This window comes from Eucalyptus grandis, chromosome 7, assembly GCF_016545825.1.
Source record: "Eucalyptus grandis isolate ANBG69807.140 chromosome 7, ASM1654582v1, whole genome shotgun sequence".
Classification (NCBI taxonomy): Eukaryota; Viridiplantae; Streptophyta; class Magnoliopsida; order Myrtales; family Myrtaceae; genus Eucalyptus; species Eucalyptus grandis.
The window spans coordinates 37,122,972-37,137,546 of NC_052618.1; the positions used below are offsets into that span (position 1 = coordinate 37,122,972).

Below are 14,575 nucleotides of genomic sequence, written 5' to 3' on the forward strand. Positions count from 1 at the left end.
TGAAAGTGCGTCGAGCCACGGTGATTAATGAAATTGTGATGAGCAGAATAATGAAGATGACAAATATCGTGCTATAAAGGGTATAGACCCTATTACCCCACATGCTCATTAACATGTAATGCAGCTGCATGTAGATTGTACAAAAAGGCAAGAAACCTGCCAGGACCATCTGTTGAAATGTGCCCCTGTACCATTGGAGTGACGGGACCTCTCTAGGAAACTTTGAGGTCTCACAAGAAACGTGCCAGGACCATCCAATGCACGCTGTACTGTAGCTCTATGTCCATATTCCTGCCTTCAGCCAACTCCACTACCTCATTAGGGTGCATCAACAAATGAGCCTCTATTATTTGATCCTTATTGAAAAATATTTCAATTTCGAAATGCTGGTAAACTTCGATATTTGTGCTTTGAAATATTTGTAGATGATTCTTCCACCTTTCCTTTATATCCCCAGATTGGCAAGTCATCACAGTACATCTGAAATATATAAAACTGCTTGATTGCAGCTTGGATTTGAGAGACTTCTTCACTTGTCAACTTCTTTGCACACGCAACCTCCTGATCCTTCCCTTGTAGAAATTTTACTTCATATGGAGCAGTTACTAGGCGATCTCCATTCAATATCTCACCAAGAGTCTCCTGTTTCTCGTCCAAATGATCTTCATTCCTATCGTCCTCATCATCAAAGAGCCCAACAGGGCCATAAATTTCTGCCTCTTTCATGCGCTGGATCCCGAACTCAGATGGGTAAACAGCCATGGAAAAAATTGGACCACCATTGGGAAGGAAAGATCTTACAAGGACAAATGAATCAACAGACTGCAGTGAAGAAAAATCACACAATGTAAAGGCAAACCAGCAAGCCCAGTGCCGCTCCCAACATCAATGACGCTGATCTTACCACAAGAAGCATCGCAATGCAATAGATAAGAGTTATGTGCCGTTAATTGGGAGCATTTGTTTGTGTTCCATCAGAATTGTTCAATTCATTTACCCCAGGATGCTTAAAAGAATTTGATGATCCCTGTATAAAGGAAAAATGAATTTATTTACATTAAACTAAATAAATGCCAAGACAAAAATGTCTCAAATAATCCCACAAGAGATAACAAAAGTTGTACCTGACTTAAAATGGTTCCATGAGTTCCATGATTACACATCTATCCAAGATAAACCATAAATAATGAATATTACAGTAGTAATAATAAGATGAAATAACATTAGGATATAACATGATTTCACAATTAGTACCTGATTACTAAATGGGGAAAAACTATTCATAATGCCTGATGGCATGACATATGGTGGTCGCATCTACATATAATAAATGATCCAATTAGTAAAATGCAATTAGATTAATATACCAAACTATTAAATACCTGACTGGAGAATTGGCTAAATCCACTCATAATTCCCGGCGGCATGATGTATGGTGATTGCTGCATCTATATAAAAAAATTGACGAAATTAGTAAAATATAATTTCAAATGGAAGATTAAAAGTGACATACCTGATTATGTAAATTTGAATTTATTGAAGGACCACCGATATTGCTAGGATGAAAGGCACTATGAAACTGATTTGAATAACTTGAATAATCTGGAAATTGAGTTTCATCTTGTGTTGCTTGGACAACCAACTCTACAAAATAATAAATATGTAAATTTGCATCAAATAACGTACATAAAAAAAAATTAAACTGATCATATAATTAGAATAATATGTCACCCACCTCGACTTTCGTTTCGTATTGAAGGTGTTCCTTTCTTAGATTTCTTCTTCTTTTTCTCACTAGAACTTTTAAGTCTTCCATAAGTTATTCCCTTTCCTTTCTTTCGAAGGGGATCCAATACCGAGATGTTGCACACAGAAGTCTCATTATCCTCATTAGTAGCATCATCAGTCACAATCACATTTGATTTGTATGAAGAAATTTCAGTCTTGGCATTTTGCATATGTTTGCTCACTATTCTCATAGTATTGTCATCTTCAGCTCCCAAACTCATCACTTCAAAAGATTGTTGCATTAACATGGAAAACCGATTAAACTTAGATGAATCCAATGACATTTGCTGAAATTCACTACTCACAATCCCCTCTTTTGCACCCTTAGTCCATCTTTTCAAAACATAGGCAGCTGGAATGCATTTAATCGACATGTTCTCGCTCAACACTTTCAAGGCATGATGACACAACCACCCTTTCGATTCAAATAATTTACATTCACAAAAAATTGAAGAGTCTGGTCAAATTTAACAATATGTTCGCGTTGAGACCTCCTACTCTTGAGAGTGAATGAATAAATCGATCCATCAAATGTACTACTAGCAATATTTTCAGAGACGCTTAAGGAAAATTCATCATTGAACCTTGTGAAAATGGAACGGGTATACACTGAAGCTGCATGCATCAAGATGTCGTGCGGAATCGTCAATCTAGGCATCCCACGACAACTGTAATCATCTTGGCTTTCTACTTCTCTCATGTGCTTTACTTGTTCTTCGTAGTAGTGGACAAATTGTATAAGTGTCGATGTCTTCCTCGCTAGTTTTTGGAAGACATTATTGGTGCTTTCACTTCTTTGACTTGATCTTATACCACATGTAAAAATATCACGACCAAAAGCTAAACTCCATTTATGTCTAAGACCATATAATCTCCGAAGCCAACTGTTATCCTCAGTATTCCACTTCTCTTCCATTTCCTTCCAAGTACTTTCAAATTCATCCTCTGATTTGCATCTATACATAAGTGCTAAGAAATATTTATCCCTAAAACCTGAGTCGCGGTAAAGATGTGGGATGTTTTCATTGGCATTTTTCATGATGTGCCAAGTGCATAAACGATGTTGTGTATTCGGAAATACCATTATAATTGCTTTTGCCATGGCTTGGTCTTGATCAGTAAACATGGTTTTCGGAGCTTTATTTCCCATAGACTTCAAAAACGCATCAAATAACCAAATAAATGACTCAGCAGTCTCGTCTGCTAAAAATGCACAGCCGAACAAGACATTTTTCCAATGGTGATTAACCCCAACAAAAGGTGCACATACCATATTATATCTGTTGGTGCGATAAGTGGTATCAAATACTAGCACATCACCGAAACAGTCATAATCAAATTTGGATAAGCTATCTCTCCAAAATATATTTGTTAATCTACCATCTTGATCTACTTGTACAGCATAGGAAAACATTGGGTTTTGTTGTTCCATGCTATGAAAATGATTCAAAAGTTTTTGACAATCTCCCCCAGTTATAATACTGGATCTTGTTGTCTGCAAGAAATTCTGACAATCACGCAGGTTAAAACCCAAGTTTTTGCTTCCTCCTGCTTCATTTGCTAAAAACTTATATGACGTTGTTCCACCAATGCCAGCTTTCATCATGTCAACTAAAACACCCTTGCAAGTCTCAGACATGATTCTTCCACATCTAATCATATGCCTTTGATTTTCAGGAACAAATGCATGATTATGCTCAGAATTATACTCTATCACTTCAAAGACGTCATTATTATCCACTTTAAACTTGATATGAGCAAGACAGCCACATCTAATGTCAAACCTCTCAAATTTCTTTTCCTTTTCTTCATCAGATGAGTTGATTGAATACCCCTCACAATTGCACACGAAAGTTTGTCGAGTTACTTTTCCTTTAGTATTTCTAACCAAACTACCCTTCCTCACTCCAAATCCTTTAATAATTGCATAAGCGACATACTTATTATATGCTTCAAGTTCATTCGAAAAAACCATTCCAATTGCAAACTCAAAGTCTTTTTCCATATCACGCATTACATGTACAAGATGGGAAGTTTCAAGCTGCAATTAAAAGAACAAAATATAATTATCCCACTTTTACTTAAGAAAACAATATATGTTTCGAATAATACAAGTAAAAAATTACCTCCGATTCAGCCATCCAATAAATTTACACGTGTAACACCAAATGCTTGACCTGTTAAAGAGGAACAACATGCGATCAGCCACAATTTTTCATTACTTCAAAGTAAAAAGTCTTCAAAACTATGCAACATAAGTTCCAAATTGATCAAATACATCGACAAAATTGATTTCTTTTGTTTTACTGTTTCAAAATGACTTGATAGTCGACATCTCGTTTATCACTTTTGTTGTTTTAGTTTGCACAGTTTTGTCTTTACACAATAATTCAATCTTGAACATATGAAGTAATGAAAAATTAGCACTCAAACTATAAAAGGTGTCCAATCTTTCTTGCCAATAAACAACAATACTTGAATTTTCACTTTTTCTTTCAACATCCATCAAGAAAAACATTCCCAAGAGATGAGAGCAGCTTCCCCATGCTTCTTTTAGTACGCTTGACAGATTGGACAGGTGCTATAGAATGATTGCTTCAAGCAGTCGCAAAGTCATGTTTAAGCTAATTTAGACAAACTTCAAAAACAGATGAATAAACAGCAGATTCTAGAACTGTCTAAACGAAAATGACCAGGCTTCCGTACTATTTTATCTTAAAATAACATTAGTACATTCTCACAAAAGGAAGCGCTCACAACACTTGCTTCAGTTTTCAAATTCCCACCAATTCATGATATAAGAACAAATTACACAAAATGCCTCATGTTAAAGGGACCAAGTTTAAATCATGCTAGCACCTAAAGTTTATCTTTCAAAGCAAGGGAAACAAGAGAGTTCAGATTCCCTGAATGATGACACAGAAAACACAACTGCAAATGGGTGCGACTTATATACGGTCACGTTGAAAATGGTAACACCAGATCCAAGGAGATGAGCAAAACCTTGAACGTGTGGCATATTTGAAGTCAACAGCCAATGAAAGTTCTTGTTGCCAGAGACATCAATGAATGTTTCACCACTTTTCTCAAAGTGAAACAGCTTATACTTGGCGAAATAGAATAATGCCATCCCTTATTCATCGAGGTTTATACATATTTCACGTCATTCGCCCTTCTACGGGGAACAGATTTCACTTTAACTGTTTTTAAGTGAAAACTAAAAACAAGTGATTGACATACTAGTGACTCTTTGAATGGTAATCGCTCTTGATCAAATGGGAAATATTAACTTGAAGGCCATTCTTACGGAACAGAACAAGTGTCAAGTGGTCTTGGGACACCTCGATTTGGGTCCACTAGTTCATTAGTTGATAGGTTTCACATGCACCGAGAAGAAAGCAATTATACCAGGCGTCTAAGCATTTTGCATCAATACATGGCCAATGAGACCGAGAAGGAGCATATCAAACTGCATTTGTAACACAAACGAATATTTGCAAAAAGCAGTACAATAAGCACACATATACTGTGCGAGGAATGAACACGAGCACGACGGAATTTCGGGCGAGGACCGAGACCGAAGATCGTGCGAACTGGTCAACCACGAGCTCCGGCCCGACGCCCCACCAAAAAAAGGGCAAACGTACTCGGGAATGACCTACCCGGTTCGGACGGGAGCGCTACGGCGGACGGCGGCTCTCGGGCGGACGATCGGCGACGGCAAAGCCGCCCTTCGAGCTCCCTCTCTCCTTCACTCGCAATCTGATATGTCACCGATTCCTTCCCCTGTGACTTTTACCCGAGACTTTTACCTGAACCAAAGCACTCGGCGGGATCGTGATGCGAGCGGGCCCCGGAGATCAACGAGGCCGGCGGGTGTGAGGTGGTCGGGCACCAACGTTCCGGCGTACAAGACAAGCCGGTGTCGGATCTGGAGCTAGAGGGGGGGCGCGGTAGTTCGCCGGTCATGCGGTGGTTCACCGCGAAGAGAGGGAGGGCGGAGAGAGAAGAGCGGGATCGTGATGCGGCGGGCCGGAGATCAACAGCCGGCGGGTGTGAGGCGGTCGGGCACCAAGTTCCGGCGTACAAGACAAGCCGGTGTCGGATCTAGAGCTGGAGGGGGCGCGGTGGTTCGCTGGTCACGCGGTGGTCCGCCGCGAAGAGAAGGAGGGCGGACGGCGAAGAGCGGGGGACGGACGAGTCGGGGCCAGATCCGGAGCCGGAGGGGTGGCGCGGTGGTTCGCCGGTCGGAAAAAAGCGAGGGAGGGCGAGAGAGGGAGGTCGCACGCCGGTCTGTTGCTCACGGTTGTCTCGCTAGTATCCTCCTAGTTCGTCAGTTGCTCGCAGTGGTTCGCCAATCAGAAAGAGGGAGGGCGAGAGAGAAAGGTCGCACGCCGGTCGGTCGCTCGTGGTCGTCTCGCCGGTATACTCTGGTTTGTCGGTTGCTAGCGGTGGTTCACCGGTCGGAAAAAGCTAGGGCACGAGAGAGAGTTCGTCGGGAGTTCGTTCGGGAGAGAGAGCGAGTGTAGAGAGAGACGAAAGAGAAAGTACGAAAACCCTAGCTACAGTGCAGAAACATTTTCAAAATGGCGCCTGAAATCGTGGGTCCCGCACGACACGTGTCGCGCTGCGAGGGCCTTTTTGTTTGCCACGTTGATACATAAGGCGTACCCAATATTTTCTCGTCTTCCAGGGAAGGAAAAGCAGAGAGAGAGAGAGTACTGAGACAGAGACTGAGCAGAGGGAGGCGACGTGAGTGACGTGCGAACACAAAAGAAAAGAAGAGAAAACGGAAGGGAAGAAGAAGGAGGAGTCGCCCGCTGCTCGACCCCTCTTCTCCGGAACTCCGCCGCTTTCACCCGTCGTCGCTGGCGCGCCAGCAACCTGCTGTACCGCTGCTCGTCTTCCCCCGCCGAGCCCTCCTCCGTGACGCCGCCTTTGCTCTGGTTCTGCCTGCGAATCCGCTGACCCCCCGCCGCGCTCGCACCCGAGCGCCGACGCCGCCTCCGTTTGATCTCGCCCCGCCGACGCTCGCCGGAGCCACTCCTGCCCTGCTCTGCCACTCGTCCGCGACTGCCCAGCACAGATCTCGCCTTTGCCGAGTCCCTCGCCAAGCCATCGAGATTCCGGTAGCCTGAAGCTCCTCTGCTGGCCCCCCCTGCGACGCTGCTGCTGCTCTGCTCCGACGACCCGGCTCTGCTCTGCCTGTGTCGCCGCGACTCGCCCTCTTGTGACGCTGCCGTCCACTCCTCCAACACCGCCGCTCCTGTTCCACTTTCGTCGCCCATCCGAAGCCCCGTTCAGTCTCCGAGCGCCGAGATCTACGGTCTTGCCTCGCTGCGACTGCTCTGTCCGTGAGCCACCCGAGCCGGCCTGCTTGCCTCCGCCCAACGCTCGCCGCTGCCGCGCCGCTGTCCTTGCCGCGACCCGACGCCACCGGAGCCCACACCGCCGCTGCTCGCCTCCGCTCGCCTGCTAGTCTTCCCTCTGCCGGAGCTCCGACCGGCGTTGCCCCTACTTGATTGGGCTGCCAAGCCCTATTTGGAAAAAAAAAGAAAGAAAAGAAAAGCAAATTAGGTAGTTTTTCTTTCTATTTACTTTATTTTGTTTTTTTTTTTTTAAATTATTTTATCTTATTTTACTTTTTAGTAGAATTATTCCTTGATGTATATTGAGATTCTCGACATGAAATAGCCTCTCAAATTAGGACTTATGATTGACAGTTTGATTTTCGCGCTCGAAATTCGACTCGCAAAATCGTCAATCTGATTTTACGCTTGAGATTCGATTCGTAATTTATTTAAAAAATTAGTCAATCCAATCTCACACGCAAAATATGATATGCCAATTTGTGGATATCAATCCTATTTTATCTGATTTGACGTCATGTTGGTTGAATCAATTTTTTTTTTTTTAGGGTAAGAAAATTGAATCAATTTTATTCTAGTAAAAAGAAAAATCAAAAAATATATTCGAGTTAAGATTAGGTTTGTTTTAGAATATTTCTTGTTATCTTGCATATTTAGAATAAAGATTTTATTTCGAATCATATAAAAAAAAAACAAAAACAAAAATGATCATGCATGTGTCATATAGAATCGCACGTCATTGCATGTTAGGATTACATGTTTAGGAATTATAGATTTAGATAATTTCTCCTAGATAGATTGCATTCTTTTTAGGAGAATTGAAAAATCATGCGTACGTCATATAGAATTAGGTTCATGAAAATGCACGTCATTTAGTGATTGTTGTTAGGTGTATTTAATTGGAAATTGCTTGTCATTAGAGTTATGTCATTTAGATTAATTTAGATTGCACATTTAATTATTGCATTTTTTTTTACTCATCTCATAGAATTTATGTCATATTCTCATGTTATATTATTTCATGTTAGATTAATAATATTGCATTGCATAAAGCATGATTTTCATTAAAAAATGAAAATAAAAAGAAATTGCGTGTTAATTAGAAATCATATTTAGGTTGTTGATATGAAATCTGAATGCTTTTGTTGTTATGAGGTAAGTCCTATAATTTATTTATTGTTTTATCTGGATGTTAAATTGGTGGTTTGCGCACCCGCATAATTGCCTCATATGTTAGGGAAATAGATTTAAAATTAATCAAAGCTACCTGCAAAAAACATTTTTAAAAAGTAAAAAAGAAATTGTACCGAAAGGGCATTAGAGAAATCTAGTGTAACTAAGTTCCTGTACCAAAGTCTCTTGTTCGTAAGAGTAAAATAATTATTATATTATTTTATTTAGATGTATAATAGATTTACCGTAAATTGATTAGTAGCAACTCCTAGATAAAATCAATTTGCATGTTAAGAAATTTGAACTTAAGTCGTAAATTGGTATGAGCTTGGGAGAGCTTAAGTTAAGTTTAAACTTAACAATCCATTAGCCAAACCTTATGTGACACACCCGAAAATTTGGTCGCGACAGTTTAGCGACTCCGCTAGGAACTTGAGTTAATACTCTTAGTGGACTTAGGCTAATTTTCTCTTTTATTTGAAAAAAATATTTTTGTTTGGTAGCGAGGATCTCATGTACATCCCTAACATTTTAATGTGTTAAATATTTTTGTAGAATGAGAGGTATACGGGGAAGTGTTTGCTAATCTTTGTTTTGCAGGGAGGTGTAGGAATGTATGATTTATTTTCATATATGAAGTGTTGCTTAATATAAACTGTCGTACATACTTTGCATTTACACTATATTTTTGCACACATAACTTGCCATCAGACCTAGGCTGCATAGGATCATCTAGGATGGTATTGAGATGAATGCCACTCCGACCACCTGCCCGTGGTACAAGTCGCCAATCTTAATCCCGAAGTTTCTTTTTTTGTGTCAAAAGTACCTACCTCGGTTCGCATGCCCGTAACCCAGGTCGGCTCTTTGACCAAGCCAGAGTTATAAGGACTTGACATAGTCCACACGCCCGTGGTTAGTCCGATCATCCTTGTGGCTCCACTTTGATAAGTTTTATAAATTAGAAATCGAGTCACTTATTATGCGCATGTCTATGTGATTGTCGTCAATTTTCCTTGTTGAAGTAAGTTTTCTATCCTTATACCATGCAATTTATTTTGTCATGCTTTTGGTCCGTCCATAACAATCTAGGATAGTCATTTGATCTAATTCCTTTCAGACATGAAATGAGGAAATTGCCATGCAATGAATGATTTGGAAAAAAAAAAAATTCGGAAAATTTGTTTTCAATTCATGTCTAGGAAATTTGATTTTGCTAGAGTGTCTATTTTTCTAGCTCTCTTTAGGAAACTCCTTATTGTAAGAACTTTTCAAAAAAAAAAAAAAAAAAAAAAGAAAGTTGATAGGTCATTGTCATGGATTGATTCTCTATTTGCACCTTGTACTTATATATTTTCATTCATTTAAATTATGTGATAACGGATCCCTCACCTTTGTCTATTATTACACGATTAAAGAGCTAGATTGGCTGGTCAAGTTGAAATGCGTGATCGTATCACCTCTATGGAAGACCAACTCTAATAGTTAGTCACATTTATGCAACTTTGACAACTCAGATCTAGTCCCTCCAAGCGAATCCGACTCTTGCACCTGCTCTCCCCAAGATAGTAGTTTCAAAGCAAACAAACAAGGCCCAGGTGGATGATGACGACATGCCTGAACTGGAAGATGATCCACCGCCGAAAATGCCAAGCTTGATAATGTCCCTAAGACGGAGCAAGATGAATGCTTTGCAAAACTCGAGGAGAAAATGAAGCAATTGCAAGGATCACAGAACTCACTCCTGTTCGACTTGTCAGTTTATGAAAAGGTCAAAATGTCAAAGAAGTTCAAAATGCTGGAGTTCGAGAAATACGATGGTACTTCTTGCCCAAAAGCTCATTTGCAGATGTACCACGTACGCATGGCTCAATATGTCAAAAATGAGCCCCTCATGATGCAATCATTTCATGCGAATTTGACTGGGCCCGCACTGAACTAGTACATAATGAAGAATGTAAACCTTCTCAACACTTGGAATGAAGTGGCTGACGTGTTCCTCAAGCAATATAAGTTCAATATTGTGAGGTGACGAAATCTAGCAGCTCAAATCACTCATGAGCCTACTAACAAAGAGTTGATGAAGTTGTTCGTCAAGACTCTTCCGTCTAAGTTTCGTAACCGAATAGCTAGCACATATGTTGAGAACTTCAATCAACTTATTCCCGTGGGAGAACAAATTGAGATGGGGATAAGGGAATGATGGTTTACTGAGTTATCCAACAAAAGATTTTCTACAAAGAAGGAGAAGGAAGCTACTGAAGATATGAATGTGAACTATAGCCTAGAAAGTACTAATCGCACCCCGGCTATCCAAATGAATCCAAGGCAACAATAAACTGCTGGCCGTCAATCGTTTGCCCAAGCAAATAATAGAGGACAATTCACTCCTCTCCCTAGATCTCCATCCCAAGTGTTGGCAATCCTTCGAAAGAGAAGCTTGCTTACTAGCGAGCTGAGGTGGCCTAATCGCGAAAACATTCGTGGTTATGACTCAACAAAGAAGTGTGATTATCACAGTGGTGAATTAGGATATTCAGCTGATGAATGTTCCACCCTCAAGAACCGGATCCAAAACCTCTTGGATACAAATGCGTTCTCTTTCAGCAGTATTCAGAAAAATCATCTGCCCAGCCATGACAGAGGCGCAAATGTTGTCACAGAGTGAATAAGTTCTTATCTTCACACTCCTCTGCAAATGAGTCCTTTTTTTTTTATGCTCTCTAGGATTTCAAGTTTTTAGGATTTCATGCTTTCTAAAATTTCATTTGGATTGCTTGTTTGCATTTTCCATTCCAATAATGTAATTCATTTGACTTTATTCAATGAAATTACAATTTTATTTCTAATTTTGAAGGCATGATGGAGTACACCAAACCAGTCCAATGACGATATCCAACCATGAAAAGAAAATATTATCCACGGAGAAATCCTGAGGGTTGGATTTTCTCATGCTTATTCCCAAAGACTTTTTCGAAAACAAAAGCATTTCACTGTTAAAAAACATTTTCCCAAAGCTTGTAGCAAATTAAACCGGTTTGTTTGTCTAACTTATTTACTTCTTATTTCAGAGCATAATTCTATAACTTGTTATGACAATGGACATCTGAGAATATCGTATCAAGTTTCAATGATCACAAACTTGACTTGTGATCAACGGGCTTAAAACTTACTTGCAATGAAAGAAAAGATTTGGGGCAAGTAAAAGATGACCATCATTCTCCGGTGGAAGATCCTGGGGGCAAGTTTGCTCCAAATTATAGCGGCCCATATGTGGTGAAGAAGGTACTTCCTGGAGGTACATTGATCTTGGTAGAAATGGATGGTCGTGAGTTTTTCACTCCAGTTAATTCTAATGCTATCAAGAAGTACTACCCATGATTGAATTTACTATGTCATGTTTTGAACTGCAAGCATTTTTATGATGAATAAATTGCTTTGATGAGTTGCAAATTCAATTGTTCAAATTTATTACAAATCTTGCATGCTTTCCTTGATGAATTGTGTGAGATAGATTGAAGGTGTCAAATGGGATACTTTGGAATGGTGAAAAGCAAACCTTATTCCATACACTATTTCATACACTAACCCCTAGTGAGTTGTGTGGAAAAATTTCATGCCTACGAGGGCAAGGTTACTGAGAAATTTACTAAATTTACTATTCTCATTGGAAATTACCAACTATGATAAATAAGTTAACTTAATTATGGTGCATAACAAATTAAAATTAATTAACGAGGGGCAAGATTACTGGGATCCTGATCTTGCACCTCACAGCAAGCACGATGGAGCGAGTTACCACGAAAACAGCGATATTGCCATCCCTACGCAAGCTTACCTTACCGCCTTTGATAACATTTGAAGTATTGTGATTTTGAATTACTACAATTATAAATAAATAAACATATAAACTACACTTACCATATGAAATTTTCTTCTCAAATGATTATAAACTTTATGATTGCGAATCTACATATTACTATTTTTATTCATTACCCACACGTCCCAATGTCAATAAAAGCATATGAATAAATGCTTTTCATTTGAAATTTTGATACTTACTCCCTTTCAGTCAAATTGAACAAACGTCATTAGAAAAGGAATCAAGACCTCATTACATTACTTCCATTGTCTTTATCCTTAGCAACCAAACAATACTAGAAAATTCAATTATCTGTGTACTCATTTCCAAACAGCAGTAAATCAAACCCGCATAATTTGGGAATAATACAATAAATAAAATTATACTAGATGATTTCTTTGATAATCAATTATATCGTTAGAAAGAGCTGAACATTTGGGAATTTTTTTTTTTTTTTTTATTTTGGTGAGGAGGTTCAAGTGCATAGATATTGACAATTGCAATGAATTAGATCCAAACTATGTATGTTTTATACGCCGCCGATGTAATACAACAAGTTCCACACTACAAAGGAGGGAAAAGTGTCAAAGAAGTCATAAACCTTTTGCATTTGTGTCAATTTAGTTCTAAACATTTTCATTTTATGCCAATCCAGTCATTTCCGACTAATTTTGGTCGGATTTTGCTGATTAGGCACCAGTCAATTGACATGGCATAATTCACTCCCGACGTGGACAACTTTTAATAATATTTTAATATTTTTTGAATTTTTTATTTTATTTTATTTTTTCTTTCTCTAGCAGGTTGTTGGACCTTGGCAACCAGCTAGAGGTGATGGCCGATGAGGTCGAGGTCAACCTTGCCAACCCTTGGCAAGGCTCGTCCTGGCAAGGCTCGTTAACCACTGGTGAGGCTCGAGCCCTCACCAACCATGGGTGAGGCTCAACCTTGCTAGATCTAGCGAGGTCTAGCCTCACCCAGCCTTTGGCAAGGCTAGCTCGAGGTTGCTAAGGCCATGAGGGCAACCATGACAGATCTGGCGAGGTCAAGCCTCACCCATGGCCAGTAAAGGTTGACCCTCGCCAGATCCGGGTGAGGGCGAGCCTTGCCAGCCCAGTGCAAGGCCGCCCTCACAAGCTGGGAGGCCTCGCCAGAGACCGAGCGAGGCTCGACCTCATCGGGACCTCACCGAATTTGGCAAGGTTGAGCCTTGTCCATGGTTGACAAGGCTTGACCCTTGCTAGCCCAGCATGAGGTCGCCCTTGAGACCCGGGTGGTCTCGAGTTGGCCTTGCCCATGGCTGGCAAGGCTTCCCTTGCGACCTTGGTGAGGGCTCGAGCCTCGCCGGTGGCCGACGAGGCTTGCCGGTCACCAAGGTCCGATGACCGGTTGGAGGAAAGAGGAGGAAAAAGGAAAAATAAAAAATAAAATAAAAAAAAAATATTATTAAAATATTATTAAAAGTTATCTACGTTAGTGCCAATTATTCTATGTTAGCTGATCGATGCCCAGTCAGCAAAATTTGGCCAAAATTAGTCGGAAATGACTGAATTGGCATGAAATGAAAATGTTTTGAACTAAATTGGCACAAATAAAATGTTTATGATTAAATTAGTGCAAATGCAAAAGATTTAGGATTTACTTTGACACTTCTCCCCCACAAAGGAAGATGGTGCCCTCATCGAGTAGTGTGTAGAAACGTAAATGCTCTGTGGTCTTTAAGAACAAGAATACCTTACAGTCTTTCGCTAGACTTTTTATCTTGATCTACCAATGAGTTGGAAACATACTCGGAAACGTACTACTTCAAATACATTGATAGAGTTGGCAAAAATAGTGTGGATGTCTTGAAATAATGGAGGAGGAAAGCCCCCAATTTTCCAACTGTTTCCACTATGCTGCGGAGTTACTAACCCCATCGGTGTCTATGTTTCCATCAATGAGTACTAACCAACTGATATTGGAAGACAATAGGTCTAACTTGTCTATGAAAAATTTAGAAACGGCTGTCATAGGGCATGATTAGTTTTTGCAAAAATCAACTCCAGAAGAACATGTCCAATATGAACAATAGGACAATGACAACACTTTATCATTCAGATTGTGGTGAAGGACACCACACTGGAGACACTGAATTTATTAGACATTATCTTGGTGTAATTTGTGCGTAGTTGTTATGAGGAACCACTGCGTGTAAATTTCTTTTCAAAACATTTGAAGATGTACTTGTATTTCCATTTGATTTGAATGAACCTTTTTCATTAATTTATTAATTAAGTTTAAATTTTTATAAATATTTGGACAAAAGAATTTCGTAAAATAAATAATTAAAAAAATTTAAAAGTAATCGGGCCGGCCAAGGCACTAGCCAGGGAGCAATCCA

The 14,575-nt window shown here is 39.9% G+C and overlaps 1 protein-coding gene across 5 annotated transcripts; it reads right to left on the reverse strand.

Moving 5' to 3' along the window:
* Window positions 1–252: 252 nt before the first annotated feature.
* Window positions 253–5,653, reverse strand: LOC104418530 (transmembrane 9 superfamily member 4). Of its 5 annotated transcripts, none has more exons than XR_005553200.1 (8): window positions 5,601–5,653; window positions 3,915–3,965; window positions 1,736–3,829; window positions 1,514–1,644; window positions 1,383–1,448; window positions 1,125–1,317; window positions 905–1,027; window positions 253–822 (listed from the first exon to the last, which is right to left on the reverse strand). XR_005553200.1 is itself a non-coding variant. In XM_039318054.1 (3 exons), exons 2-3 carry the CDS (start codon window positions 3,927–3,929, stop codon window positions 373–375), a joined length of 465 nt encoding a protein of 154 aa, XP_039173988.1. In that variant the 5' UTR covers window positions 3,930–3,965; window positions 5,601–5,618; the 3' UTR covers window positions 253–372. The 5 variants fall into 5 exon arrangements, 2 of the variants coding, with proteins under 2 accessions (XP_039173988.1, XP_039173987.1); XR_005553201.1 differs by lacking the exon at window positions 5,601–5,653 and adding an exon at window positions 5,451–5,515 and having other exon boundaries at window positions 1,383–1,442; XR_005553199.1 differs by lacking the exon at window positions 5,601–5,653 and adding an exon at window positions 5,451–5,515.
* Window positions 5,654–14,575: the final 8,922 nt, after the last annotated feature.